At 60.2% G+C, this 27,659-nt stretch overlaps 11 protein-coding genes across 11 annotated transcripts; 4 read left to right on the forward strand and 7 right to left on the reverse strand.

Annotated features, from left to right (window-relative positions):
• Positions 1–95: 95 nt before the first annotated feature.
• BKCO1_1000005 (uncharacterized protein) lies at positions 96–935 on the reverse strand (the record flags this gene model as incomplete). Its single annotated transcript, XM_020269272.1, has 1 exon — positions 96–935. The coding sequence occupies one exon, from the start codon at positions 933–935 to the stop codon at positions 96–98; it is 840 nt and encodes a 279-aa protein (XP_020125223.1).
• Positions 936–1,946: 1,011 nt separating this feature from the next.
• BKCO1_1000006 (actin cortical patch) lies at positions 1,947–3,946 on the reverse strand (the record flags this gene model as incomplete). The annotated part of the gene is made up of 3 exons (XM_020269273.1): positions 1,947–3,499; positions 3,558–3,735; positions 3,788–3,946. 3 exons carry the CDS (start codon positions 3,944–3,946, stop codon positions 1,947–1,949), a joined length of 1,890 nt encoding a protein of 629 aa, XP_020125220.1.
• A 237-nt stretch (positions 3,947–4,183) lies between these two features.
• On the reverse strand, positions 4,184–5,961 carry BKCO1_1000007 (imidazole glycerol phosphate synthase hishf; the record flags this gene model as incomplete). The annotated part of the gene is made up of 3 exons (XM_020269274.1): positions 4,184–4,273; positions 4,329–5,777; positions 5,839–5,961. 3 exons carry the CDS (start codon positions 5,959–5,961, stop codon positions 4,184–4,186), a joined length of 1,662 nt encoding a protein of 553 aa, XP_020125221.1.
• Positions 5,962–8,030: 2,069 nt separating this feature from the next.
• BKCO1_1000008 (cytochrome p450) lies at positions 8,031–9,731 on the forward strand (the record flags this gene model as incomplete). Its single annotated transcript, XM_020269275.1, has 2 exons — positions 8,031–8,441; positions 8,508–9,731. The coding sequence occupies 2 exons, from the start codon at positions 8,031–8,033 to the stop codon at positions 9,729–9,731; spliced, it is 1,635 nt and encodes a 544-aa protein (XP_020125227.1).
• Positions 9,732–11,231: 1,500 nt separating this feature from the next.
• On the reverse strand, positions 11,232–13,349 carry BKCO1_1000009 (gpi anchored protein; the record flags this gene model as incomplete). The annotated part of the gene is made up of 4 exons (XM_020269276.1): positions 11,232–11,847; positions 11,922–12,800; positions 12,853–13,105; positions 13,154–13,349. The coding sequence occupies 4 exons, from the start codon at positions 13,347–13,349 to the stop codon at positions 11,232–11,234; spliced, it is 1,944 nt and encodes a 647-aa protein (XP_020125228.1).
• Positions 13,350–14,803: 1,454 nt separating this feature from the next.
• BKCO1_10000010 (pyoverdine dityrosine biosynthesis) lies at positions 14,804–16,264 on the reverse strand (the record flags this gene model as incomplete). The annotated part of the gene is made up of 1 exon (XM_020269263.1): positions 14,804–16,264. One exon carries the CDS (start codon positions 16,262–16,264, stop codon positions 14,804–14,806), a length of 1,461 nt encoding a protein of 486 aa, XP_020125231.1.
• Positions 16,265–17,373: 1,109 nt separating this feature from the next.
• On the forward strand, positions 17,374–18,705 carry BKCO1_10000011 (mfs monocarboxylate transporter; the record flags this gene model as incomplete). The annotated part of the gene is made up of 1 exon (XM_020269264.1): positions 17,374–18,705. The coding sequence occupies one exon, from the start codon at positions 17,374–17,376 to the stop codon at positions 18,703–18,705; it is 1,332 nt and encodes a 443-aa protein (XP_020125232.1).
• A 1,284-nt stretch (positions 18,706–19,989) lies between these two features.
• On the reverse strand, positions 19,990–20,283 carry BKCO1_10000012 (aaa family atpase; the record flags this gene model as incomplete). Its single annotated transcript, XM_020269265.1, has 2 exons — positions 19,990–20,174; positions 20,247–20,283. 2 exons carry the CDS (start codon positions 20,281–20,283, stop codon positions 19,990–19,992), a joined length of 222 nt encoding a protein of 73 aa, XP_020125233.1.
• A 174-nt stretch (positions 20,284–20,457) lies between these two features.
• BKCO1_10000013 (ribotoxin) lies at positions 20,458–20,991 on the forward strand (the record flags this gene model as incomplete). The annotated part of the gene is made up of 2 exons (XM_020269266.1): positions 20,458–20,559; positions 20,620–20,991. 2 exons carry the CDS (start codon positions 20,458–20,460, stop codon positions 20,989–20,991), a joined length of 474 nt encoding a protein of 157 aa, XP_020125234.1.
• Positions 20,992–22,703: 1,712 nt separating this feature from the next.
• Positions 22,704–24,567, reverse strand: BKCO1_10000014 (na h antiporter; the record flags this gene model as incomplete). The annotated part of the gene is made up of 6 exons (XM_020269267.1): positions 22,704–22,999; positions 23,056–23,157; positions 23,230–23,587; positions 23,646–24,059; positions 24,115–24,288; positions 24,343–24,567. The coding sequence occupies 6 exons, from the start codon at positions 24,565–24,567 to the stop codon at positions 22,704–22,706; spliced, it is 1,569 nt and encodes a 522-aa protein (XP_020125229.1).
• A 2,448-nt stretch (positions 24,568–27,015) lies between these two features.
• On the forward strand, positions 27,016–27,478 carry BKCO1_10000015 (uncharacterized protein; the record flags this gene model as incomplete). Its single annotated transcript, XM_020269268.1, has 2 exons — positions 27,016–27,199; positions 27,258–27,478. The coding sequence occupies 2 exons, from the start codon at positions 27,016–27,018 to the stop codon at positions 27,476–27,478; spliced, it is 405 nt and encodes a 134-aa protein (XP_020125230.1).
• Between the last annotated feature and the right edge of the window lie 181 nt (positions 27,479–27,659).

Genomic DNA, 27,659 nt, shown 5'->3' on the forward strand with positions numbered 1-27,659 from the left:
TCCTCAAACCACCACAACACCAATCACGAGACAATGTAAAGTGCCCCATATCAAACCAAGCCACCACCCAAACACTTAACCCGCTCCACCCCTCCTCACTGCTCCACAAAAAAGCCCTTCGTCCCCTTCTTCAACATCATCGCCATCTCAACCAGCCGGCAAACCTTCCTCACATCCTCCACCAAGCAACCCCAGCCCACACTGCAATCCCCATACCGGCCCCTCGCCAAACACCCCACCAACCAGCAGTACTCCCCGTACAAATCCCACACGCCCCTCCCCAAACGCGCACCCAGCGCCAACTCCTCCTCCTCCTCCTCCTCCTCCTCCTCCTCCTCACCACCATCATCATCACCCGGCCCGCCGCCCCTCTTCGATCCAGCAGAAGCAGCGCCGGTAGCAGCGCCAGCAGCGACCCGCCACGCCGTCCTCTCCGCCTCTTCCACCGACGCGTCCCACCCGCCGTGCCACCTCGCCGCGTCGGCGACCCTCTCGCGCACCCGCCGCGCCGCGTCGCGCCGCCCGGACGCGTGCCATTCCAGGCGCTGGGCGCGGGCGCGGGGGACGCCGCAGCGGACGAGCGTCCTGATCGTGAGCTGCAGGAGCGGTGGTGGCGCCGAGCTGCTGGAGGGGAAGGGGGATGTGGAAGGCAGGGTGGTGGTGGTGGTGGTGGCGTTTGTCGTCGTCGTTGTTGTTGTTGTTGTTGCTTGGTGGAGGATGTGGTGGAGGGAGGTGTAGAGGGCGAGGCCGGTGGTGGAGAACTTGTCCGAGGCGATTTGGTCGCAGAGGCGGGCGTGGGCTTTGTCGTGGTGGTAGCTTGTTGTCGTGAAGGTGGTGGTGGTGGTGGTGGAGTTGTTCTTCTTGTTGGCCATGTTGTTGTTATTGTTATTGTTGTCGCCGATGGAGGCGGAGCTGGAGGCGAAGAGTGCATCCATGATGTGTGTTGTGTTTTGTGTGTTGGTTGTGGTGTAGCTAGAGTGTAGCTGAAGGGTAGCTAAAGTGTAGCTGGAGAGTAGCTGGAGAGTTGCTGAAAAGTAGCTGGAGAGTAGCTCAGAGTAGCTGAAGAGAAGTTTTTTGGTGCGTACGTAGACAAAGGCTGCTGGTGGGCATTAGCGGACTTTATAAAAGAAAGGCCAGCTGGCTTCTAACCAGCATTCGACGTTAGACTGTGAACGGGAGCTAGGATTTTCACCAGGGTCCAGGGTCTTCACCGTGGGTTAGACTTCTGACCGACCAAACTAACACCACACGGGGAAAAAAAAATACCATCCATGTGACAGGGTCCAGTCTGAACACATGTTCGGCGTCTAAACGCTCAATCGGAGCCCCGCGTGCTTTCCCATGGCGGAGTTCTTCTCATCTTGCAATAGAAAATCCACAGGCTGTCGCCTACTGAGTCATCGACGGGGCATTGGAGGTTTGAATGAGTTGGTAGTTTTTAGGTAAACGTTCTGTCACAAGCTTCGTACGGTGCTGTAAAGCGTACCATGGTTGAAGCTAGCCTTGACTGGAAAGTGGGTCTGTGGTGGTACATTTTCCGCACTTGCTCATTTGGCCACTTCCACAACGAAAAGAAATAGGCAAAGAAAAGGCCTACTGTACAAACTCGTTGAATCGGACAACTTGGAACCAGGGATTATTTGACGGTAAGCCGTTCTGCAACCAATAGTATAGCGAGAAAGAGTGGCCCATCCATTGATTGATTGGTGCAGAATCACTTACCCCGCGAATGGTCCCTGGTGCCAAGTTGTCCAATTCAACGACTTTGTACGGTATATTGGTCAAGGAGCCAGCAGTACTGGGGAGAAACCGGACCGGACCAGTGTGGTGCTCAAGACACGGTAAAAGAGATACTGTGACGTCATTGATTGGAATTTCGGGTACTACTCACAACAACTTTTCGACCTGACCTCTACACGCACACCCATCTTAAATCGGTTGAACCCTTAGACCAACCCCTCAACCTTCCACACCTTGACCGTCGCATCCCCACCCGTGCTTAGCACCTTCTCCGCGCCGGCCCCCACCCACGCCACGCCATTAACCCCCTCCTTGTGCGCATTGAGATGCTTTACCCTCTTCCCCGGATTCGCCAGACTCCAGACAAACACGTTCGTGTCCAAGCTCCCGCTCGCCGCGTACTCCTCGCTGTCGTTCCACGCGACGGCCGTGATGCGGGCCGTGTGGGCCGACCAGCGGTCCGTCACGAGCGCCCACTCGTTCTTGGCGTCGTACACCTGGATCTTGCCGCCCGTGTTGCCGACGGCGAGGTAGGAGCCCCTGGGGGAGAAGGCGAGGGTGGAGATGACCGACGTCGAGTTCTTCAGCTCGACGCCAATGTCGCGCAGCGACGTGCCGTCGAGCTCGTACACGCGCACGACGTTGTCCTCGCCGCCGACGGCCACGAGCTTGCCCGACGCGGCGATGGACGTCGGCGGGTACGGCATCGGGCGCGAGCTGGCCTCCTTGCCGTCCTTGAAGATGGACACCGAGTACGGCGAGGCCACGAGCACGACGTCGCCGCTCGTCGCCACGCCCTTGGGCTGGTAGTGCAGCTCCGTCTTGGAGCCCGCGAACGTCTTGCTGTTGGATGAGATGGTGCGGAGCGTGTCGTCCCACCCGACGCTGTACACGCGCGGCTCGCCTGCCTCGGACGACGGCGAGAAGCCGGCGACGAAGTTGCTGTGGCTTTCGCCGTCGACGTTCTCGGCGAGGCCGGTGTCGACGTCCCACGCGCGCACGCGGCCGTCGTAGCTGCCGGTGTAGAAGGTCGAGTCCTGAATGGTCGCCGAGGTGATGTTCTTGGCGTGGCCGTTGACGACGCGCGTGGGCTTGTCGCTGCCCTCGGCGAGGTAGTTCAGGTTGCCGTCCAGGTCAACCGAGATGATGGTGCCGTCGCTGCGGCCGGCGGGCCAGGTGACGCCGACCTGCTGGTCGCCAATGCTGACGACACCCTCCTCTCCCATGCGCCACGTCTGCACGGCTGATCCGGTCTCGGCATCCCATATCCTGACCGTCTGGTCGGCGCTGGCCGTCACGAAGCGCTTCGAGTCCTTGTCCCAGGACACGCCGAAGATGCTCCCAGTGTGCACGCCGTCGCCAATCTGTGTCTTGGCCTCACCCGTCTTGCCGTCGTACAGCCAAATGCGCTTGTCGGCGCCCACGGTTGCCAGGTGGGTGCCGTCGGGGCTGAAGGCGGTACCGAAGACGAACCGGTTGTGCTGGCCGCGCTGGCTGGTGTTGAACTTGAAGGGAGCGCCGTGGTAGAAGACCATGCTGGTGTCATCGCTACCGGTAGCGGCGCGGAGCGGGCGCTGCTGCCTGATGGAGACGGAGTTGATCTGGGACGAGTGGCCGGAGATCTCGCCGACGCTGTTGCCGCTGTCCCAGGTGATGCAGTGGCCGAAGCGCTCCTTGCCCTCGCCGACGGCGATGATGCGCTGCGAGTCGCCGTCCCAGGCGAGGTCGTTGATGCGGCCGGCAATGATGTGGTAGTCGCCTGTTCTGCTGGTCAGCGGCCTCCTACTTTAATGTGCAGCCGTCCGTCTCTGGAGTACCCTTTGTTGCACCCTCGCCTACGCAGTCCCAAACCTTGACTGCACCAGACGCATCTCCGCTGGCGACATAGAAGCCCGTGGGAGCGAAACGGGCGACGGTGGTCGGGGCCGTGTGCTCGGTGTACTGGCGGCTGACGGCGGGGTCGTCGATGGAGCGCACGAAGATGGATTTGCCCGACTGGTGGGCGTGAGCTCAGGATTCATTGGGGGCGGCGGGCGGGGATTGGTACCGCGTAGGCAAGGCGTTCGCCCTTGGAGTCGGAGGACAGCTGGGTCGGCTGGCCGCGAGTCGTGGTGGGTGCGGCGGCCCAGATGGCGGCTGGCGGCAGTGCGGTTAGCAGACGGCGGAACACGGTCGGGAGAGAGGGCCTACCGGAAGAGATCGACATGATTGGGGGGGTGCGAGAGGACGAGGGAAAAGAGAGGCGTGGAGATGGACGGGTTGTGGTTGACGGAGACTGGTAACGCGGGCGAGGGGCTGCCACCTGCCACGAGGTGCGGCTCGGGCCCTGGTGGGGGTGGCTCATGCGCGCGCCGCCAAATATAATGACGCCACAACTCTCCGTCCAATGCGCTTTCAGATTGTGACTTCAAATAAACTTCCATTTACCATTGCGAATCTATTTCTATATCTCGTCCTCGAACTGCCTGATGAGCAGACCCTCCTGCTGGAGATGGTCCTTGACTTGCTTCACAGTGAACTCGCCGCGGTGGAACTGCATCCCAGTTAGCTAGACAATTCGCAGTAAAAAAAATTAAAGATGTTCTCACCATTCCCGCGCCCAGCGCAGCATCCGTCGGCGTCTTCTCAAATACCTCGGCGAAGTGGCCCGGGTTGCCAGCGCCGCTGCTGGCGATGACGGGAATCTTGACCGCAGCCTTGACATCGTTGATCAGCTCGAGGTCGAAGCCGCTGTTGGAGCCGTCTTTGTCGATGCAGTTGAGCAGGATCTCGCCCGCGCCCATGGCCTCGACCGCCTGAACGAGTTGCCTGACGTCGAAGTCGCGCGTCTCGCGCCCGCCCTTGATCGTGCACTGGTACCAGCAGTATTCCTCACCGTTCGGGCCTGGGAACGCCGTCTTGATCGTGTGGTGCGTCGTGTCTTGCGGCGACGCCACGTACTTGCGCTTCGGGTCCACGCTGACGACGACGGCCTGCACGCCGTACGCCGCCGAGATGGTCTCGATGGCCGTCGTGCCAGCCAGCGTCCGCCCGCGCTCGTAGTACTCCTCGGCCGCCGTGACCGCGTCCGACCCGATGCTGACCTTGTCCGCGCCCGACTTGAAGTACAGCGACGCCACGTCGAGCGCCGAGAACTTGGTGCCGTCCGTGTCGACCGTGTCGCGGATGCCGCCGCCGATGGTGAGCGGCACGAAGACCGTCTCGGACGCGCGCCGCAGGATCTCGAGCATCGGCAGGTCCGCCACGGGACAGTTGCGGAACGATGTGATGTTGAGGAACGTCACCTCGTCGGCGCCCTGCTCGTAGTACTTGCGTGCCATCTCCACCGGCTTGCCCAGATTGCGCACCTCGCCGCCCGACCCGTCCTTCTCCCGCACGTCGTACTGGTCGCCTTTGGTGACGACGAGATCGCCCTGGTCGTTGGTCCGCACGTCCAGGCACGCTATCACCCGGCGCGTCAGCCCTTCTCGCGACGCCGCCGCCGAGGGTGTCGCCGGCAGCGCGCTGACCTTCTGCCCGCTGCAAAAAGCCTTCAGCACGCGCAGGCCCGCGGCGCCGCTCTTCTCCGGGTGAAACTGCGTCAGCAGCACATTGTCCTTTGCCAGCGCGCCCACAAACTCCTCGTTCCCGTACCGGGCAGTCGCGACGGTCCAGCCCTGGCCCTCCAGCTCGCCGGCAACGTACGGCAGCGCGTACGAGTGCACGTAGTAGTACTTGCTGTCCGGTCTCAGGCCGTAGATGCTTTCGCCGGTCGTGACTCCCTCCTCCTTCTTCGCCGACGTGTTCGCCGAATTCCAGCCAATGTGCGGCACGCTCTTGTCCGAGTCGTCGAAGCGCTTCAGTGTGCCCTTGATCAATCCCAGTCCAGGCACCGTCTCGCTCTCTTCCGAGCCGTCCAGCAGCGCCTGCAAGCCGACGCAGATGCCCATGAACGGCTTCCCCTGTGAGACGTGCTTCCGGATCGGCTCGACGTAGCCGCCGTTCGCGAATAGGGACAGGCAGTGCCCGAAGTGCCCGACGCCCGGCATGATCAGAATCTACGACGCCGCCTGTCAGCACACACGAGCAAAGCCCAGCTCTGGCGGGACTTGAGCGTACCTCTGCCTTGGGCACATCTTCCGGCGAACGGATCCACTCGACGCTGTACCCGACTTTCTCAATGGCATTGACGAGTGACCGGACGTTCCCGGCCACGTAGTCGAGCATGTGGATGGACGGCATGGCGGGCAAGTAGTGGTGGTGAGGAGCAATGGCGAAAGTTGGGCGGATTGACTCACTGCAAGGTCGCGGGGCACGCACCAGAGCGTCACTTTTTTCTTATCGATAAGCCGGCCACCCGTCCACGTCATTGCTGCATGACTGGGCCGCCACTTGGCTGCTACCCGGCGACCGTAGCCATGGAACGACGCTTACACTTGATGAGGATGGCGGGCAGACGTAAATTCGTTGGGCGCAAACGGTGGCAGAATGATATAGATGGTGGATGATTGAGCTGAAATGCCAGAGTGGCTCTGTGTCCTCTCACTCTGTAACACGTCTTGAACATCTACCATTCCGACAGTAACATGGCTTCTGCAGCAGTCCGGGGCAGTTTTATGCGTTGATAACGAACTCCGACCCGCACTATGCCTTTTGTCATCCATAAAAGATACTTAGTGAACCTGAAATAAAGAGGTCAAGAGTAGTCTGCAAAGAGTCAACCTTCTCGAAATTGGACTTCCACCATTCTGATCATTGACGGATACACATTCATCAAACAGCGGTAATGAATGCGTACAAGAAACGTTGTCAACACGTTCCTCCATATCCATCCGTGGGTAGTGTTGGAATTGTCGCATGATCGGTCTCCTTTTTTCTTGAGTTGGCATCCAGATTGCGTCGGGATCTCGGCTTGATGTTGCCAACGTATGTAGTAGTCGGCCAAATTAGGAAGTCATCGGCGAAGGATTTATTATTACGTTTTTTTTCTCAAGCGCGCTCCCCGTGCAACTGATTGGTGGGAGATGGAATAGTGAGAAGAGCAATCTCTCATCCAGAAATGGAAATGTCGGCAAAGAAGGGGGAGAAAAGGCAAGAGCGGCCATCAAGTGTGGTGGGCACTTCGGGTATTTCGTAGGAAGGACGACGGTTCGATCTGACTGGATGTGCATACCTGGCTGCCTAATGATCTGCAGCTCCTTGCGCAAAAGCCCCAGTCATCCTTTTGTCCCCACATCCGGTACATCCGGTACATCCGGTACAAGCGCTTATACTGTAGCTCGCGTAATGTTTTGGTCCAATAGGAGCTTTTTTTTACCCCATATCTTCCGGCGGATAGCTTGCGAAGGAGTCCACGACATGCCTGTCGTCGCCTATCGACAGTAGAGGTCATAATGGTCCTGAAACACCGAATCCCAACAATCATCGTGGACAGCTGCCTTGAAGACCTGCAGATTTTATGTTTGGTATGTGTCGGTATCTGACTCGGTCATCAGCCAAGCTGACCTGAGACTCGGCGTGCCCAGAACACTTGGGCTCAGGATTGGGCTCAGGCTTAGACTCAGGCTCGAGCTCCTAATACGCGTATTACTATTGTGATTGCATGGGCTCTTTTGACGTAGAACCAGCCAACGTCCAAGGCGTCACTCATCAGCCGAAAGCGGTAGGAATGTCGCAAGCGGGGTCGGACGAAAGATGCGCCGCCGGGCCCACGGGCGCAGCGGGAAGACCAGGCGTGCCGGCTCCCGCGGGGCGCAGAGGTCTAGTTTCTCTGGAGGCTGGTCCGGCGCAGTCGCCCCGCCCAATCAGGCCGTGGAGAATGCTCCACCACCAACTCCGCCTGGTCGCAACGTTCAAGGTTGCGTCAGTCGGCCGGAGGAACAGTCAGTATCATCAGCATCCCATTCTGTGGCGGGCGGACCGCGGCCGCGCCAACATGCCCGGTCCTGGTGTGGTCGTAGCCAGTGACGACTGCCGTGTTCGCCCGTAAAGTGGTTTCCCCAAAAGCGAACCGTACGTACAGCAATGATGCTTGCTACACATCCTTCCATATTGGGGTCTTGGCCCGGACGGATCCCCCGACGGAGAAGGTCGAGCCCCGCAGGTCCACATGCCTTGCAGCCCTGCATAGAAAAGGTGCTGGCCTGCCACCACTCGGGTCCGGATGATTTGTCTCTTTCGTCTCCAGACCTCTGTTTCATCTGGCCCGTGTCTTCTTCCCTCGTGTTCCATTTCTACTACTACTACTACTACTACTACAACACCACACCCGTCGCCGCACTCGGACCCTTGTTTCCAAGTGGCCAACGACAATGAAGCCCACGACCTTCCTCGGCCTCTGGGCCATCGCCGCCTACGTCCTCTACGTGGCCATCGCGGCCGTCACAAAGTCGCGACAGCGGGCGCGGCGGGCGCGCGAGCTGGGGTGCAAGCCGGCGCCGATATTCAGCGCGTGGGACGTGCTGGGGATCCAGACGGTGCGGAACCTGCTCAAGGCGGACCGGGAGAAGCGGCTGCCCGAGTACAGCGAGGAGCGGATCGCGACCGTCAGCGCGCGCGAGGGCCGGCTGGTGACGACGATGCGCCACGTCATCGCGGGCGAGGAGAGCTTCTTCACCATCGAGCCGCGCAACATCCAGGCCATCCTGGCCACGCAGTTCAAGGACTTTGAGCTGGGCGAGCGCCGCAACGGCAACTTCCAGCCGCTGCTCGGCCACGGCATCGTAAGCAGACACTCGCGCAGGAGTGGCATGGCATCTGGCTGACCGTCTTTTGTTTGTCTTGAACAGTTTGCCTCGGACGGCAAGGCGTGGGAGCACTCGCGCGCCCTCCTGCGGCCACAGTTCGGGCGCGAGCAGATCAGCGACCTCAAGCTGGAGGAGGCGCACGTGCAGAACATGCTGCGGGCGCTGCCCGTCAACCGCGAGGGCTGGACCGACATCACCGACATCCAGGTGCTCTTCTTCCGGCTGACGCTCGACTCGGCCACCGAGTTCCTCTTCGGCGAGAGCGTCGACAGCCAGCTGGCCAGCCTGCCCAACTACCGCGGCACCAAGGGCGCCGCCGACGTGCCGCCCGAGCGCGACGAGCGCATGTTCGCCTTCGCCTTCGACCGCGCCCAGTGGCACCTCGCCCGCGCCGGCCGCTTCGGCAAGAACTACTGGATCGCCCACACGGCCGACTTCAAGAAGCAGTGCCGCGACGTGCACGCCTTTGTCGACTACTTCGTCCAGCTGGCCTTGTCCAAGGACGCCTCCTCGCCTGAGAAGCGCGCCGGCGCCGGCAGGAAAGAAAAGTACGTCTTCCTCGACGCGCTGGCGGCCCAGACGCGCGACCCCGTCGCCCTGCGCGACCAGCTCCTCAACATCCTGCTCGCCGGCCGCGACACCACCGCCTCGCTGCTCTCCTGGCTCTTCCGCTTCCTCGCCCAGCACCCGCAGACCTTCGCCAAGCTCCGCGCCGTCATCGTCGCCGAATTCGGCGAGTACTCGGACTCCGACTCCAACCCGGGCGGCGACGACGGCGACATCACCTTCGCCCGCCTCAAGGGCTGCGCCTTCCTCCAGCACTGCCTCAACGAGACGCTGCGCCTGCAGCCCGTCGTGCCGCTCAACTCGCGCCGCGCCGCCGTCGACACGACGCTGCCGCTCGGCGGCGGGCCCGACGGCCGCTCGCCCGTCTTCGTCGCCGAGGGCATGGAGGTCGGCTACAGCGTGCACGTCATGCAGCGGCGGCCCGACGTGTGGGGGCCCGACGCCGCGGCGTTCCGCCCGGAGCGGTGGGAGGCGAGGCGCGTGGGCTGGGAGTACCTGCCCTTCAACGGCGGGCCCCGCATCTGCATCGGCCAGCAGTTCGCCCTCACCGAGGCGAGCTACGTCGTCGTGCGGCTGCTGCAGCGCTTCGAGGCGGTCGAGGGGTTCGGCATGGATGGGAGGACGCTGCATGGGCTGACGTTGACGAGCTGTCCGGGCGATGGCGTCAAGGTGCGGTTTAGGGAGGCGGCGAGGGCGTAGGGGAGGCGACGCGGGGTTCGTAGGCTTTTGAGATGACGCAGAATGTGTAATTATTCATCCAGTCCGTGTGGGTATATGAGCGTGACGACTCGAACTCGAACGCCCGCAGCAAAAGTGCCTACGTGTTATAGACAGCGCCGGGAAGTGCGCCCCCAGTCCATCGCCCATGATCGACTCAGCGGTGTTGGTTGTAGTGCCCCTCCAGAGCCAGTCGTCTCTGCTTGTATGGATGGCGACAGAGATGCGTGCTTCGACGACGACCGTGGCGTGGCGGGCGTGCGTGTGCGATGGTGGTTACGGTCGCGGTCGGCGGTTGGAGGCGACACTGCGCTGGGGTCGGCGGCGGCGGCGGCGAGGACGACATGGTCGAGGTCGTGGAATATCTGTCATAGCTAGCTGGCTGTATGGATGCTCACAGCTTCGACGCTCTTGTTATGATGGGTTGCGTTATGTTGCAACACGGTCGAGGTCGAGCAACGTGCATGGAAACGGCAGCGCGACGCGTCGAATCTGCATCGTGCGGTGTCGGAAATGATGAAAAGTAGCTGGCTGGCATGAGATCAGGAAGAGGGGATCGATGGCGACGCAGAGAAGGCCGGCGGGAGGACTGTTGGGGCCTGCAACAACAAAAATTTGTCGAGCGACACGGACAGATGTTACCAACGACCAACAGCACATAGCGTCCGCCTACGCAGGAGCAGAAGGTCTCAATCGACAGCATCGAAGGGCGGAGCAGAGCCGACCTAGGCCTCATCGACTAGGTGCACGATGTCCGAACCTCATCTTCCTCACGGTCCCGCACGAAGGCGAGCACAGCGTAACGAAAATGGCTGGTCTTGCCAGATGTTTTCCAAATATTCCGTACCGACCACGAAGGCCAATACAAGCGGTCAGTAGTTGTAGTTTTCAACTAGCAAAAACGTGGCATCAGACGAATCTTCACTTGCACACGTAAAGCCTCTGCACCTGGACTAATTTTTGGAAGAGGGTCGAGGGGAGGAGCGGTTTAAATACTTCTGCCCGGCCGGCTTCCGGGCTAACGTTTGCTAAGCGAGGCCTGCACGGGCCAGCCGACGCTAACCGAGTTCCGGACAAACTCCATCGCCGTACTTCCGCTCCAGGCAGCCGTGATGACAACTACGTAATAATGAGTCAGGTGCAGCTCTCACGAAACACGGTTGCGGAGCGTCTCTTCCCTCCCGGACAATCATCAATTGGGTATCAACTACCAATGGCATCAAATCTTTCTCCCCTCGTATCTAATACACGGCGCGTGCAGCCGCAGCCGTTCTTGCAACACGCTTTTGAAAAATGGGACGTCGGTGGGAGAGGCGCACTCTTGAAGTCAAGAGCGGCGCTTCAGCAATATCCACCAACATCCCCTCGAAACGAAAACAAAGTCATGTCGTAGAAGGTAAAAATCGATAGCCAATGGGCAGTTCTACAGCGAGATGGTCACGTTCAGCTCTGCCATCACAAACACTCGTCAGCAATGCATCCTCAAACGCCAACGGCAACAGCGACATCAAGTGACAGTACCCTACCTGCTCCGAAAGACTCGTCGGCACCAGCCTCCGATCCACCACCAGTCAGCGCTCCGCCGGCACCAGCCTGGCCCTGCTGCTGCTGCTGCTGCATGGCCGCAAACTTGGTGGCGGCAGGCGTGAAGGCGGCGCCGGCGGGCGCGCCCGTGCTCTGGTAGACCAGGCAGGCGGTGGGCAGGGTGGTGGCGGGCATGCTGGCGATGCTCCAGGACGTGGCGAAGCTGGGGTCGCGCACGACGGGCAGCTGGGCCTGGACGCGGAAGTCGGCGCCGGCGCCGATGTCGACGCCGGCGGCGATGTGCGTGAGGTTGGCGAAGCTGCGGTCGAAGTCGGCCTCTGCGGCGGGCGGCGCGTCGACCGGCTCGCAGTTGCTGTCGTGTTGCCCCGACGCGAGCTGCGTGATGTTGACGTTGGCGACGGGCAGGTCGAGGTAGGTGCCCGCTTCGGCGAGGAGGTCGTCGTCGAAGAGGCCGAAGGCGAGCTCGATGCGCGGCCGGAGCGCGACGTGCAGTTGCAGCTCGACGTCGGAGACGTTGGCTTGGAAGGGGATGGCGGTGAGGGTGTAGTCGTCGCTGTTTGGACGGACACGGGATTAGCGTGGGTCTGGGGAGGGGGGGAGGGGGGAATATGCTTGGGGACAACTGACAGGCCGGTCACGGTGGACGACTCGAGGTCGGTGAAGTTCAGGGCGGCGACGGCGCTGGGGATGGTCATGTTGAAGCCGTAGGACATTTGGACGCCGCCGCTCAGAGCCCAGTTGAAGGTGAGGGCGGGCTCGAACATGACGCCGGCTTTGCCGAGCTCGGGGATCCTGAAGCCGGCGGTCGGGGCGGTGAAGAGCGGAATCTGCAGGCTGCCGGACTCGGCCGGGGTGGCTTGGAGTTCGATGTAGGCGGAGAAGTTGTTCAGCGCGAGCTGGACGAAGCCCATCTTGAAGACATCGGCGACCGAGTCCATCTCGGTGATTTCTTCCATGTCGGGCCAGTCGAGCTCCCAGCCACCCTGGGTCAGGTTCAGGTTGCCCGTGACCTTGCAGTGCTTGCAGCCGATGATGAAGTGGGGGTTGGGGAGAGTCATGGCGAATCCAGCAGGCAGCGCAAACGTCGTGTTGGCGCTCTCGTGGAACAGGTTGAGCGCGACCGAGGTCTCGGAAACTTGAGAGGCGTTTCCGGCAGGGATGAGGGTCTGGTGGCTCAAGAAGCCCGTCGAAGTCGAGGTGACCACGGTCGAGGAGACGACGGTCTGGGTAGCAGTGCTGGTGGTGACGGCCTGCGAGATGGTATCCTGCCTACGCCCCATCCGACGAGGGGGGAGCTCCAGGGTAGCAGTAGCAGTAGCGGTGCCGGCGGTGGCAACCTGCGAGGTGGGATCCTGCCTACGCTTCATCTGATGACGGCGGAGCTCATGGTGCTCCTGGGAGTATCCGTAATCAATGTTGAACCGGCTGAAGGCTTGCTTCCACTGCTTCTTGGTCGTGGCGATGCTGATGGTCTTTGAGTCTTCGGAGCTCGTCACGTCGTCGACCCTGCCGTCTTGTAAGTCAGCCGAACATGGATTTCTTCTCAAGTCAAACCCACAGGAACACAGAGCGCGAGCCCTCGTCGGTGCATCCAGCATGGGAAGCAACAACGTATCCGCCTTCCAAGCGAGAGATGACGTTCTCAGCATCAGCAAAGACATCATCCTCACGGAACTCAAGCTCGATGCCCGAGCCCGTGCATTCGAGGCTGTTCAGCTGGTCTTCAATGTCCTCGAGCACGAGCACTTGCTTGTTCGACTGAGCCTGGACACGGGAGTAGAAGACGGACTTCTGGCTGTTCGTGTTGTCGCCTACGTAAATGTCAGGACAAGCCACAGTGACGAGATGAGGAAGCTTACCATCCGTGTAGAGCAAATCGACAAAAGGAGTGGTCCGGATCTTGTCGGTTCTGCGAAGGGTGTCGGAGCGCTTTGTAGCCGCCTTCAAGTCAAGCATCGGGGCCGAAGCTGCACTCCCAGCGGAGACGGCTCCATCGGGGAGGCAGGCAAGCAGCCACACGGCGCAGGACAGCAGGGTTGGCTTGGAGAAGGCCATGGTCTGAAAGAGTGACTAAGTTATAAAGAGTGACGGGCGCAAGTTCAACGAGTGACAAGCGCAAATTCAATGAGAGACGGGCGCGATCACGAAGAAAGCAGTAGGCCGCGAGCGAGCAGATATATCGCGAAACAGCATTGTGTGATTGTGGATGCAGGGCTGCGGCGTTGTCCCGAGCAAAGTATTCAGATCTGCTATGGAGTGGGGTATCTTTAATTTGGCCCCTTTCTGAGACAATGGAAACAGACCACTGCATGCACAAGGCTCAAGGGTCTCGTTGGTGTTGGCCCTGTGCCGGGTGAAGGACGGCGTCTTGGACAAAGGCAGTAGCTGAGGCAGACGGGAAGAGGTCGTGTTTGGACCCCTCACGTAGCGGCTGGGATGGAGCGGGAAGAGAGTCAAGAGTGGGCCAGCGACGCAGTCAAGAGCTTGCGGGGGTGGGCTGAAGTCTCTCTCCCTTGCGGTTGGTCAATCCGCATGACTCCTTCCGCATGGCCGCTGTGACTGCCTAACGGATGAGCACAGCCAAGAACGGGTCCATCGTGAGGGAGTCAGGAGGGTTTTGGTGTGGTCCTGTCATGCTGATCTCGGCAGCTTCGCATGCTCGGACGGTACGGGTTGGAGACGGCCGAGACAGGATGAATGGCGCAGCAGTACTTCTCGCGCGATACTGCAGCGCAGCGCGGAAGCAAGCGGAGATATGGTGGGTGGATGCTTGACAGCATCCCCTTTTCCTCACGACTCGACTGCTATAAGGCGTGCATGATCTTCGTCCGCATGGGCCAGCGCACCTATCAAAACCACGCGAGACGATCCTAACCCCGTACATGGAATTATTCCCCATTCGCCGGAAAGCCAGCCGACCGGTGTCGCAAGCGAATGCGGAGAAGGTAGCTACTACCACCTTTCGGCGATGGAACAAATCAGTGGCACCGCCGGGTTTCGAACTCGCGACGGACTGGAGCCACAGTACCTTCGCCTCGTGCCTGATGCCGCTGATGCTGCTTCACCACCTTTTTTTTTTAACCAGACTGTTACCGACCGGTAGGTAGATTAGAAAGCGAGAGAGTGGCTTTCTTTAGACATGACCTTGCCTAATCCCGTTAGCGTAGTCGGCATGGGATCGTTTATAGATGTCGTGAAGATGCTTTCTGCAACTTACGCGCATTCCACAATCAACTTGTTGTCGTTTCAAAGGAATCCAGACAATAGAAGCGTTTATAAAAGATGACGTTGGTTGACACTGTTATGTTCAAGCTGATAGGTCTTTTAAACAGTTGAAATGGTTGTCTATAAATCTACAAATCAAACAATCTTTTTTTCCTTTTGGAAAGAACAGAAAAGCAACCAACTCCTGCGCTGGAAACAATGAAGTCTAAGTATTTACAACAAAAAGCAAAAGCAGGATATCATGCCCCGAACCACGCGCCCATATATTCAATCACTCAATCCAATCAGATGGCCGATGCAGCGTTCGCGAAGCCGACCACCTCAACGGGGCCAGCAGTGTGCACAGCCCGCAGCTGCTTGAGCTTCTCCAGCTGCTCCGCACTCAGGCTCTTGAGCCCGTTCACCTTCTTGCTCGGACGCACGACCATGCGGTTGGGGCAGACGGGCTCGAAGACGACCTCGTCATCCTCCCAGTCCCACACGCCGGAGCGCTCGCGGAAGTAGTAGGGCGAGCACGCCTCGTCGTCGCGGGCGACCAAGACGTGCGTGTCGCGGACGTCCTTGCTGTGCACGGTGCTGTAGGAGCCGTCCCGGGCGACGGCGAGGCTGCTGTGCCACGGGGTGCGGGGGAACTCGCCGGTGCCGGTGACGATGAGCGGGACGCTGAGCTTGACCGCGCCGGTGCTGGGGTGGATCGACAGGCGCACGTAGTCCGGGCAGAGGTCCTGCAGGAGCTTGGTGAAGCTCTCGGCCCGCAGCATCATCTGGATCGCCCGCGCCTTCACCATCTTGCGGTACTTGTTGCCCGAGCTGGCCTCCTTGGCCACCGCGCTGTGCCGCAGGTCCGTCTCGAGGAAGCGGACGAAGCCGCAGTACGTGAGGAGCGTGTCGTTGTCGTCGCGCATCATCTCGCGGACCTCCTCCTCGGTCCGCCCGTAGCGCGTCATCAGCTCGTCGCGCGTCTGCTGCGTGAGGGAGAGGTACGTCTCCCGGTCGAGGGGCTTGCTCTCGGGGTCGGTGAAGCCGAGGATGTCCATGGCCCGGAGGAGCTTGATGTTGTCGGCGTAGCCCCTCTCGCGCACGATGGCCATGAGACCCTCGCTGTAGTTCCACGTGTCCTCGTCGGGGATGCCGACCACGTCGTCGAAGAGCAGGCCGTCGGTGGCGATGTGGATCTGGCCGCCGAGCGGGTAGACGGCCTTGATGTCCTCGCAGAGCTGGTTGAGGCGTGCGAGCGCGAGCTCCTCGCCGAGGTCGGGGAGCTTGCCCGTGACCTTGTCCGTCTGGTTGATGCTCTTCCAGGGGAAGGCAGGCAGGATCATGCGGATGGCCTGGTGCTTGGAGAGCTGCTCGAGCACCTTGCCCATGAACATGGACTTGCCGAGCCAACCCGACGAGGCCTCTTGGTCGTCGCCGTCCTTGGGCGCGAGGTGCTGTCCGTAGCGCTGGATGATGTCGAGGATGTTGCTGGCGAGCTTCTCGAGCTCTTCGGCGCTGGGCTCCTCCTCGGGAGTGGCGATGCCCGAATCGGGGAAGGCGCCGATGGCCTTGGGGACCTTGAGCTCCTCACGGGCCTCGGCCACGGCCGACTCGACCTCAGACACCTGCTCCTCCCACTGAGAGAAGAAGTTCAGGCCAGCGGGCAGAGAGAAGGAGGGCCTGCTGCCGAGGGCGGAGACGACGAGCTTCTGCATCTGGGCAAGGCTCTGGAGCTGGGACTCGATGGAGACAATGCGGGCTTCCATTTTTGCTGATGTGGGCGGTGAAGATAAAAGACCGAAAGCGGTAGTCGTGTTGTTGAAAGAGAGGCTGGAGTGGATGGTGATGGTGTGTATTGTTGAAGACCGTGGAAGGTTGAGTGAGTGTGTGTGTGTGATGAAGCTGGTTGCTGATGGATCTCAAAGGGACTGAGAGCATGCACGTTATATACATTGAAAGAGGCTTTACGGTTGTCACCCAAATTGTATGCTACTCTACTACAACCCTCACGTACTGCTTGGTGTTCTCAGGAACGCAACATTGTCTGCTCGCTGAGGCAACATGGTGGAGTGCACCGTAACATCTGCCTGGCAGCCAGACGACCAATCAGATTCAAGCACCATCCAGCTGCGTCCCTTCCCCAGATTTCAGCTTTTGGCGGGTAGCATTGTGGCGTCTCGTGGGGCTGTTCCAGGCAATCTTGTCCCCCAGAAATAGCAACCACAGTACCCGCAACGGTCGGCTAGAGCTGCGCCACGGAGAACTCCATCATCCACATGTATGGAACACCACGCACGTTAGAGCTTGAGTTTAGTGGATGCAGGGTCTTTGGCGTGCGAGCCATCGGGTCTGCGGTACGCCGTCTCGCCGCCATCCTCTCAGCTCCCCCGGCGATCACCTTTGCTACTGCCCTACCGCCCGCCACACGCGGAGCTAACCCTCAATAAGCCCTCGAGGTGCCTTGGTCCGGTTGCTTGGCTGCACTACTGTAGGCAAGTCCCGCGTGCCTCATCAGCGTGCTCTGCGAGCTGAAAGGGAAGTTCCACTGCCCAATTCTGCCATCACGGAATGAGCATGGGGAAAGCGGCCTTGCGTTTGCTACGGCCAAGCCACTCTGTAAGCGGCGGATGGCCTCTACAACGTTATTTCTCCCAATGTTGCATCTCCTACGCCCGTGCTCAGGGTTGCATGAAACGGCGACCAAGGCACCATGTCACAACTCCATCAAGAATCAATAGTCACAGACATGTCGTATCAGAAGTCATGTTGCAGGCGCGATGGGTGGGTGGAATATAATGAGCATCTCGCGCCTTTCAATCTGCTGCCATCGCTTGAGCTCTGCAACAGCCCTCCCCCAGGTCTTCTCATCCCCACCATGTCTACGCAAACTCCTCCCACTTCTACGCCCTGCGCGTCAGGCCCACCTTCAACTCTTTCGGGGGACAAGAGCGGATCCCAGGAGAGCCTTCACGACTCCACGCAGCAGCCAGGGGTACAGCTCAACGGCGGCTTCGTGGCATGGTCGCAGGTGCTCGTGAGCCACCTCATCGTCATCAACGGATTCGGCTACTTCTCCTCTTTCGCTCTCTTCCAAGCGCACTGGACGACGACGCTCTCAAAGAATGCCTCGGAGATCTCCTGGGTGGGATCGATCTCCCTCTTCCTCCTCTTCTTCCTTGGTACGCTATCCGGAAAGGCCATGGACGCCGGCCATTTCCGGTCCCTCCTCATACTCGGCTGCTCGTTCCAGATCGTGGCCGTCTTCAGCACCTCGTTCGTCACGCAGTACTGGCAACTCCTCCTCTCGCAGGGCGTCGCCCAGGGAATCGGCAACGGCCTGCTCTTCACGCCCTGCGTCGCTCTCGTGTCGACATATTTCACAAAGTTTCGTGCTTTCGCGCTTAGCCTCGCCGCATGCGGCGCACCCGTCGGCGGCATCGTCTTCCCCGTCCTCAGCCGCCAGCTCGCCCCCCGCATCGGGTACCCCTGGGCAATCCGGATCATGGGATTCGTCATCCTCTTCAACTGCGTCGTCATCGTCTTGCTCGCGCGCCCTCGGAGCTTCACCCAGCGCAAAGGGCAGCCGCTCATCGACGTGCACGCGTTCAAGGAACCGACCTACCTCCTCTTCGCAGTCGGCATCTTCTTCACGCTGTGGGGCGTGTACATCGCCTACTTCTACACCACCACCTTCGGCCGCAACGTCATCCACATCTCCGAAGCCCAGTCCCTCACCCTCCTGATGATCCTCAACGGCGTCGGCATCCCCGGCCGCCTCATCCCCGCGTACGTGGCGGACAGGCGCTTCGGCAGCTTCACCACGCTCCTGCCGTTCGTCGGCGGCGCGGCCGTCATGCTGTTCGGCTGGATCGGCGTGCGCAGCGAGGGCGCCTTCTACGCGTTCGTGATCCTGTACGGCATCTGCTCGAACGCGGTGCAGACGCTGTTCCCGTCGGCCCTGTCGCAGCTGACCACGGACCTGTCCAAGATGGCGTCCCGCGTCGGCATGGTGTTCACCGTCGGCAGCTTCGCTTGCTTGACCGGCCCGCCCATTGCCGGTGCCTTGATAGATGTCGGCGAGGGTGACTACCTGTATGCGCAGCTGTTTGGCGGTTGCTCCGTCGTTTTGGGCCTCGCGTTTCTCAGTGCTGCGAGGTGGTGTCAGCGGCAGGAGCGGAGGCGTGTCCAGGAGCAAGACTGCTGCTGAGTATCGTGGGAAAGGTTCGCGAGATACCCGGTACCGGATATCACGCAGAATGCGTGGTTGAAGCCTCAGTGGGTGTGGCATCGTATTCAAGGAAAAGCTTAATAGATTAGGGATTTCGAAATATTTTAGGCGTTTATGGGGGAAAAACTTCTAGACTGGGTAACTTTAGATGGTTAGATAGATGATAGACCGTCACGAATCGAGCGTTATCGCCGCAAAAGTATACAATCCGTGTCATTAAATAGTGCAAGGCCCTATGCCCACACTGAACTGTACGACGCGTCGGTATGTTTCGTGCATTGAATCACTTGAATCACTTACTTTTCGGCCAATGAAATTCAGTCTGCAACTCTAGCCCCCAAATCGGGTAACTACTTCCTTAGCGTCCCGGCGGCCCGCCCCCTCGCGTCCCGAGCCGTGTGCCCGCCCGCCGGGTGCTTCTGCTGCGTCCCCGCACATGTAGTACATCCACGAGCGCCAGCTATTCATCTCTTCCACACCTCCACCACTCCTCCATGACCAGCAGCATCTACCACCTCCCACAGCCCGTCCAAGATGCACACATCGCCGCATCTTTCCATCCAGCCCACAGACCGAAGCGGGCATCGACCGACACCGTGCCGCCACCGTCGGAAGCCGAGTGCAGCAGTCGGGCTTCTGCGCCTTCCTCGTGGCACTGGAGAGCAGGGATCGGGGGCGCGAGGACGCCGTGTTGCTGGTGAGAGCGGAGCCGGACGTCGCGGCGCTGAGGGCGCTGATGGGGGAAGGCGCCTGCAGATGACGAGGGCGCCGCCGTTGGGATCGGCGACGGAAGTTCTCGTGGGAAGACCGCCAGGGATGGAAGTGGTGGCGAAGCGGCTGTCCGGGGTCTTGTAGATGTGGTGTGTGGACGTGGTGATGCCACACGGAGTGTTTTTGGAACATGCCATGACGATATGGAGTATTATTAGTAGAGACGGCTTTTTGCCACCCGCCGGCGAGGTCGCCCTGTTGGTGTTGTTTTTGTTTCAGTTGGTTTCTTTAGGATAAGGGAATGAGCGTCTTGCAATGTGGGTCAAGGCGTCAAGGTCCGGATGGGGGCTGTTGTCTAGGCTGTTGGCACGGCCCCCGTCCCCGACGATCGCGGCACAGTGCTAACAACCACGGCAGAGCCAACGCGAATCGCGGGCAGTCGACTTTGATCCGGCTCGCATGATTGCCGGCTTTCCCTTCATCTGCTTACAAAAGAAAAATGAAACGAGCAGGGTGGTGTTGGTTCGCGACTCGCAGTTGGCTGAACGTAGATCATCCGCAGTCCAGGAGCACCTCGGCCGTGGACAGGAAGCCCATGTCGTAGTAGACCTTGCCCATGCGGCACGCCGTCGACGTCTTGCCCGTGCCAGGCGGTCCGCGGAACAGGAAGGAGAAGGGGATGTGCTCCTTGAGATCCATGTCCAGCGCGCGCATGTTGGCGACGGTGGTCTGGTAGCCTTGCAGAGCATCAGCTCAAGTGGAGCCGCTCCATAATTCCTACATATCTTGTGCTGATCCGCGCCGCAGACCCTTCACGATGCTCAGCTCGAGCAGCGGCACAACCATGCCACAAACAAACTCTAAAGAAAGAATACTCGTCTGCATACTTAAAAGATGACCGCCTTCTACGCAACACAATACCATCAAACTCAACAACCTCGACAAAGCCACCAGTACCAGCCCGTTCCTGTCTGAGCACGTCTTCGCTTTCAATCCAATTTGAATCCACAACGCCTCAAGATGCACGCCTTCCAGAGCCTCTGTTACATGCTGTTTGCCGTCAGCGCAATGTCAGCACCTTTCAACCAAACCGAGGCTCAAGGCGTCAACCCCCAGAACACGGTAAGAACTTACGGCAAAGAACCCCCAAAGCCCGACTCCAGCTAACCCGCACGCACCCAGACCGTGACCTGCAAGACCGCCGGCGGCAACATCCGCATCAACCTCAACAAGGCCGAAGGCAACATCCACGCGGCGCCCCGGGGCGACCACGACACGAAGAGCGGCTACCCGCACGAACTCAAGAACGGCGACGGCGCCATCAGGACGTGGCCCAACAGGAAGTGCAACGACAAGCACGCCGAGCTGCTCGAGTTCCCCGTCTTCCCCGACGGCCACCTCTTCCCCTTCGACCAGGAAATGAAGCCCGCCGACAAGTCGTCGCTGCTGACCGGCAGTGCGCGCGCCGTCTACACTCACCCCGGCAAGGACTTTTGTGGCGTCGTGGCGCACACGGAGAAGGACAACAAGGGCCCGTTTGCTCTCTGCGAGTGAAGAGTGAGGGGCTAGCCCTTTGCGGTCTGCGTCCGTGCTGAGTGTTGGATAGGGCAGGGGCCGAGTCTTTTGGTTCTCCGGGTACTGGCGTTGGGGTTTGGTTGGAGGTCGCTCGTTGTACGGGCCGCTGTTTTTGCATATACGCAGTTGCAATCTGGATGAATGAATGAATACGAGGATAAGATTTACTATGAATACGGGATATTGCTCCTTTCGTGTTGCTCTGGTGCGCTGTTTTGAGTTGGGCCCGCAGTCGTGTAGACGTAGATGTTCTCGGCGTCGCAGACATCCTGGACAACGGTGTCTTTTACGCTTCAACCACCTTGTTCTCGTTCTCGCCGTGGCTTTTCTTAGTCGTGCTACCTTTTCCGAGAGATCAGTCTGTCCGATAGTAGAACTCATCTTCTGTTTTACCTCCATCCAAATTTTCCGAATTGTCTGCCCACGTTGGAAGACCTGCGAATCATCGGGGTCGAAGTCGAAGTCATTGCTTGATGACAGCCTGCTGAAAAGGGAAGCTTCATTCGCATCCATCTGACCCAATGATACTGTGGGTTCGTGATGTCATTCATCGGTAGTAGACATCCCACCGCATGTAAGTTCGTCCAAGTGTTGCACAACCCCCAGTGGGCTTTCAAAGGGTTGCGCAACGAGCTGCATGTGCCAGTCGGCTCCAACTCCGCTCTTTTCCACACCATCTTCCTGCTTCCGGCACAGCCACGAGAAAATCAGTCGACTGTTTCCGAGGTTCTACTGCACCTGACTCAACGGTATGTAAACAGGGGTATCTTTGACGTCTCTCAACGATCTCTTTCGCAAGCAGAACAGGAGAACGGGTAGCGCGTGGTCCTGAGAGCTCACCAGGCCACCTTGGCACGTTACACGTACATCTCCTTCTGATCAGCAAGATTCCAGCCTTGGACGATGCCGCAATCAGATTGGCGCAGCAGGCAAGGCTGTTGCAATTACAACCTAAAGGTGTGGATGTGCCGAGGCCCACAAGTCCACCCCACCTTCGATGCGACGACGACGACGACGCTTGGCCTGATACCATCAGGCTCCAGCGTTAATATGCGGGACGGTGGGCAGTGCGTGCGGCTCCTTTGACCGTTTCCCCGCGCGGCAGGGCCACGGATGCATTACGCACCCGCACTTCAGGCGGCCAAGGTGTCACACATTCACGAGTCAATCGTCCTGATCCGGACTGGAGTGCGAAGAAGGCTTGGAAGCAGCGGGTTCGATGAAAAGAGGCCGTCCGGCCTGGACTAGGTTGTGATGATTAAATGTCTGTCTACATAGAATAGAATTTCAAGTACCCCGCCTCCTTGCGGCTCGCCTGGCCGCCGATGCGCACAGCGTCTCAGCCTGGTGGTCACCGGAGGTAGCCCCGCGGCGCGACGCGGCTCCGTACCCTCGACCTCAAGCATCTGGAGGGCCGAGACCGTCTCTCAGATGGCAGGAGCCGGTCTGCAGGGCCCGCCTCCTGGGCCCGATGTAGGCGGGGCGTTGACGAGTGTCGACCTCGAGCGCAGCGGCGCCGATGGCTTGCCTTCTTTGGGAGGACGACATTGACGCCGCTTTTTTGAGCTAGGGCTGACAGCAGCTACAATATGCGGTCTCGCCACAGCAGGTCTGGGGTTTGTGATTAGAGTTCAACAATGAAAGTGTTCCAGTAATTGCAACAAGATCAAAGGAAAGACGTTGCTCCGCTCTCACACCCATTCCTTCACCTCGTACCTGACGTCCGACACGTCCAGGCTCCGCTTGTCGTCGATGGGCGACTTGCATTCCCAGGAGAGGTGCTTCATTTTCTCCTCGAAGATGGCGATCGACTCGCGCCTCTCGACTTCGTTCTTCTCGTCGGAAAGCGTCGAAGTCTCGGAGAAGGGGAGGATGTTCTTCTGGTCCTCTTGGGTCTTCCGCATGCCCCACCGCCTGTAGATGAAGTCGATGATGGGCACGGAGAAGCCGTGGATGACGATGGAGAAGAGCACGATCCAGAAGACGACTGGTCCACGTCAGCAACTTGGAATCAGGCGGGGCACGGTGGAACCGGCTGCTTACTGGGTATCAGAGAGGCGATGAGAGTGTTCTCCTGGGCGTCGCCTTCGCCAAGCTCGGGGAAGTGCTTGCGGGTGCGTTCGGCGAGGTAGATGGCACCGATGCCTACAGAGCCTGTGCCACCAAACGTCAGCTGCGACATGCACGCGCGGCGCGAAAGGGAGGGTGGTGGCTTACCGATCGGCCCCATGTATCCCAGGACCAGGGCCTCTCTGGGGTTCGCACTCTCCTTGGGAAGCATCTTGTAAGAGAGCAGGGTGGCTGGGATCCTGCGAACCAGCAGAACGGCAAAGCCCAGGGCGAAGAGACGCGGGTAGGTGACGGCCGGGTGGTTGAACTGGTCCCACGGCATGATGGAGCCCACGTAGAGGAAGGCGCCGATGTTGAGGAGGAAGCCGATGGTGGGGTTGACGGCATCGCGTTCCTCGTTGCATGCCTCCTGGTAGAGGCCGTTCCAGTTGAGGGCGTTGCCGGCCGCGAAGCAAGCAAGAAGCTCCTCGGTGTCGATGGCGGCAGCGGTGCCGACGATGAAGAGCTGCGATGGGGTTTGGTCAGGTCGGGGGGAAGTGATGATGCGGGCGGGCAAGACTTACGCCGATGGCTGTGGGGAACAGAAAGAGGCTCTCGATGTCGATCCAACGCCTTCTCACGGCCAGCTTGAGGGCCATGCAGCTCGCGTAGCCGACGACGGCGCCGTAGACGATGCCGAAAATGATGGTGTAGAGCATGGTGTCGAGGACCCATACTTTCAGGGCCTCGGGCACGCCGCCTTCTATGCGCTCAATCTCGGCATGCTGCTCGCCCTCGGTATGGTCAGCCATACGGATCAGGACGGTGGCCAGCATGAGCGAGGGGAACGAGAAGCTGTCGTTGGCGCCGGCTTCGGACGTCATCATGTCGCGGAGGTGACGGGGAATGTGCTCCTCGGCGAAGGCGCCCTTGGCCAGGGCCTGCGACAGGATGGGATCGGTGCAGGCGAGGCATGCGCCGATGACGAGGCTGCTGAGCTGCGAGCGGCGGTCAGCGACGTGGCAGTGGACAAGGTGGGACAAGGTGTTTTACCAGAGTGAGGTTCGGGACGATTGCGAAGATGCACATGGAGGTGGCAAGCCACATGATGGTCATGACGGGCAGCGTTCCGATCAGCTTCTCCTTCCACCGCAGCATCTGGTACTTGGCGGGCAGCTGGAAGCCGACGATGACGAGCTGGATGCCGATGGCGATTCGGCAGACGTCCTGGGTCGGAATCAGCACGGTGGCTCGGGCAACGGCACGGCGGCGGAGACTCACCAGAGTCATCTCTCTGATCTCATCGGGCTCGCCCGAGACCCAGCGGGTGGGATCTATCAGGTTGGCAGCCTTGGGGCCCAGGATGACGCCCATGAGGGTTGCGGGCAGGGCTTCTCCGAGGTACCAGCATTTCTTGATCTTGTGGGAAATCACACCGAAAACAATTAAGAAGGCGCCAACAGCGGACAGAACAATGTTCAGCTCACTAAGCTCGAGTTGAGGCATGGCGCCAAGACGAAGTGAAGCGGAAGGATTGGACGGTAGCAAACGCCACCAGGAACTCGGCCAGCGAGTCGGGGGAGGGAGACAGGAGAGATTAAGGAGAGTGCCGAAAGCGGAAGGATCACAAGAGAGTGTTGGATCAGGGAGGCGAAAGCGACTACACGGGCATGGCGAGCAGGGCGCGCGGGCGAGCAGCTTGTATAGCTGGATGGGGTGTGGGCAGTGCCCGGGATGGTGTCATAAGGCGCTGCTACTTGAGGCGCCGGATCGCCGGCTCTCCTGCATTCGGAAACGCGCGCTAGCAAGAAGATGCTGATCAGCCGTATTAAATTGAGAGGCGATTGGCCCACGGGCGATTTGAGTCTGGCGTGATTGGCAGACCGCCATCTTTTGCCTAAGCTTTAGCCAAGCCTGAAACGACTGTGTCTCTGTTTCGGCGTTTCGCCTGGCCATCCCCTATCGGTGCTCACCACGCCGCTCGTATCCAATCACTGCGCCCGTCTTTGCTCAGCGCCCGCCCAGAGCCAATAAATACGTCGACTCGCCGCTGCCCCCGCGCAGAGCCCGCTGCCCGCTAGGTCCTCTGCGAACACGACCGGCCCGGCCACGGCCACTCGTGCACAGCCCCGCCCGGTCTTGAGGCCCCCCGCCAGCGCATGGCAAAAGCGATCATCGCGATTCTTGGCATGGTGTTGCAGCTTCCCAATCGCCCCGAGGCCCACTGAGTTTCAGACGAGCTGGACTCTTGATGCACCCTTCGCCAGCACCGAATCTCTCGAGACCCCGATCGCCAGGCACAGCCTGCGCACGCACCGCCCCTGACGCGCCCAAGCTTTCGCGCCTCGTCATGCCCTTCCCGCCGTCGCCCTCGCGCCTCCCTCGCGCCCCCTCGCGCCGCCGCCGCCGCCGCCGCCCGCCCGCCCGACGCCAGGCCTCCCGACTCTGTCCGCGACACATGCGCGCTTGAAACAGCGACAGCCCTGCAGGAACCCCAAATTGGGATGCGCGGCGCAAGACGCTGCTGCCACATGGACCCTGTTGCTCCCGAATCAGGATAGGCTGCAAGCGAAATAAGAGTATTGGCCTCCATGCTCCTCTGTCCGCATCACCACTTCTCGGCCCCAGCCCCATCCGCCGCTAGCCTGACAAATCGTCTGGGGGTTTCTATTTGCGTCCTGGACGCTCCATTCTCCCCCGGACCCGGCCGCATCAGACACGCCGCGTCCCTTGTCGTCGTCGCGCCACCACCGCGTATAACCCCATTTCTCATCCTCGACACGCCGGCACTCCCTCGACAAACTCACGGCAGCCTTGTTTCCGACGGCCCGCAGACGCATGCATGCAGCACCCCGTCAGCCGCAAACCGTGGCCGACGCAAGGCACCCGCCAGCAACCAGGTGGAGCCCGGGCGAGGGGGACACGTAACCCGCCACGTGCAGCACGTCGGTGAATGAATGTACTACTGTCCTCCGCAGCTGCGACGGTGCTTCCTTCTGCCGCGCGCCTGTGGACACTCATCAGCCATCACATGCGACGGACGCACTTCGGTGGCTTTTTCTTTCGAACCGCGTGCAAGACAGACGCGCGTCTTGGACACGTCGAGCTGGTTGCCGTGCTCGTACGTGCCCGAGGACCGAGGGGGGAAAGAGATGTTGGCGCTGGGGCGGGCTTGCTTCCTGGGTGATGGCCGACGCGCCGATTGCGAAGGTGGGGGTTCAGATGGGAACCTCTGCTCTGCGTGAGAAGGAGCTCCCACATGGCTTTCGGGCGACGGAGGATGCGGCAGGAGCGTTGCGTGCGAAGGCATGGTCAGCCACCTTCTACTGCACTGAATCGCCCGACGTCCGATTCTTTTTACATTTTGATGCTCATGCAACTGCACGCCGATTGTCATCTCAACATCACCAGAAGACGTCAGCATGCGTAGGATACGCTGACTCACTACCCAGCTCACGTCTACAACACACTCCACGGCTGGCAGCGACGTCCTCAACGCTCTGACAAGATCGATGTTTATATTTACCGTCATCGCTATACTCGTCTCCACATGGCCTAGCGGCATCCCTTTCTGGCAATGTAACGATCGGCAGCTAAGCAAAGATTTGCCTAGGCTGTCGTTCATCTCTCGAGTCTTAGTGGCTCGTCACCGGAATCTCTGCGCTAACTGATCTGCACACTTTAACACCAAATGAACAAGTCCTACCTAGGTATTCATCTATAAACCCTTGAGCTAACCTTCCCTATCTTTTCCCTATAGATCGTCCGAGCTGGAACGTAACTCCAAGTGACACTCGTAAACCGCCGCGCACGAACGCGAACCAACAAACACCAACCGCCCGCTACACACCCAGTCCCCCCTCCACCCTCCTAGCCAGCAGAAGAAGAAACCCCAGGACCCTTCTTATGCTGCTGCTGCCGCGGCGGCGTGCTAGCCGGCAGCTCTTGCAGCGAATGTCCCGGAAGCTCCTTTGGCCCTTCCCCATCAGCCTCCAATTCCGCCCGCGGAGGACCAAGGGACCGCATTCCACGACTCATCCGCCGCCGCTTCCTGCGAAGCAGCAACGCACCGATGGCGGCGGCGAGGACGAGCAGACCGCCGACGCCGACGCCGACGCCGATCCCGGCTTTGGCGCCGGTGCCGAGCTGGCCCGACGAGTCTGATGGCGCTTGCGTTTGCGTTTGCGCGGACGCAGAAGAAGAGGTAGTCGATGATGATGATGCCGGCGAGGGTGATGCGGATGCGGATGCCGAAGCGGAAGCGGAACCCGAAGCGGCAGTCGTCGAAGTGTCGATCGGCCAGGCCGGATCCGTGGACGCTCGGCGGACGATGGGGCCGAAGGCGAAGGCCTCGCCCCCGGGAGCGATCTGGATCGTCGTCGTGCCCGTCACGATGGTCGGCGAGGTGATGGCGTAGCTGCCGATGGCGAGGCGCGTGCTCGCCGTGAAGGTGGTGACGCAGCCGAGGGCGAACTTGGTGCTCGTGCCGCGGTCCGGGCGGCAGTCCCAGCCACTGCGGATGTGTGAATGGGGTGGAATGTGTGAGCCGTGGACTGGGGGAGTCGGATGTGTTGGGCAATGTGGGGTGGGGGGGGGGG

Source organism: Diplodia corticola (assembly GCF_001883845.1).
Source record: "Diplodia corticola strain CBS 112549 chromosome Unknown scaffold100, whole genome shotgun sequence".
Classification (NCBI taxonomy): Eukaryota; Fungi; Ascomycota; class Dothideomycetes; order Botryosphaeriales; family Botryosphaeriaceae; genus Diplodia; species Diplodia corticola.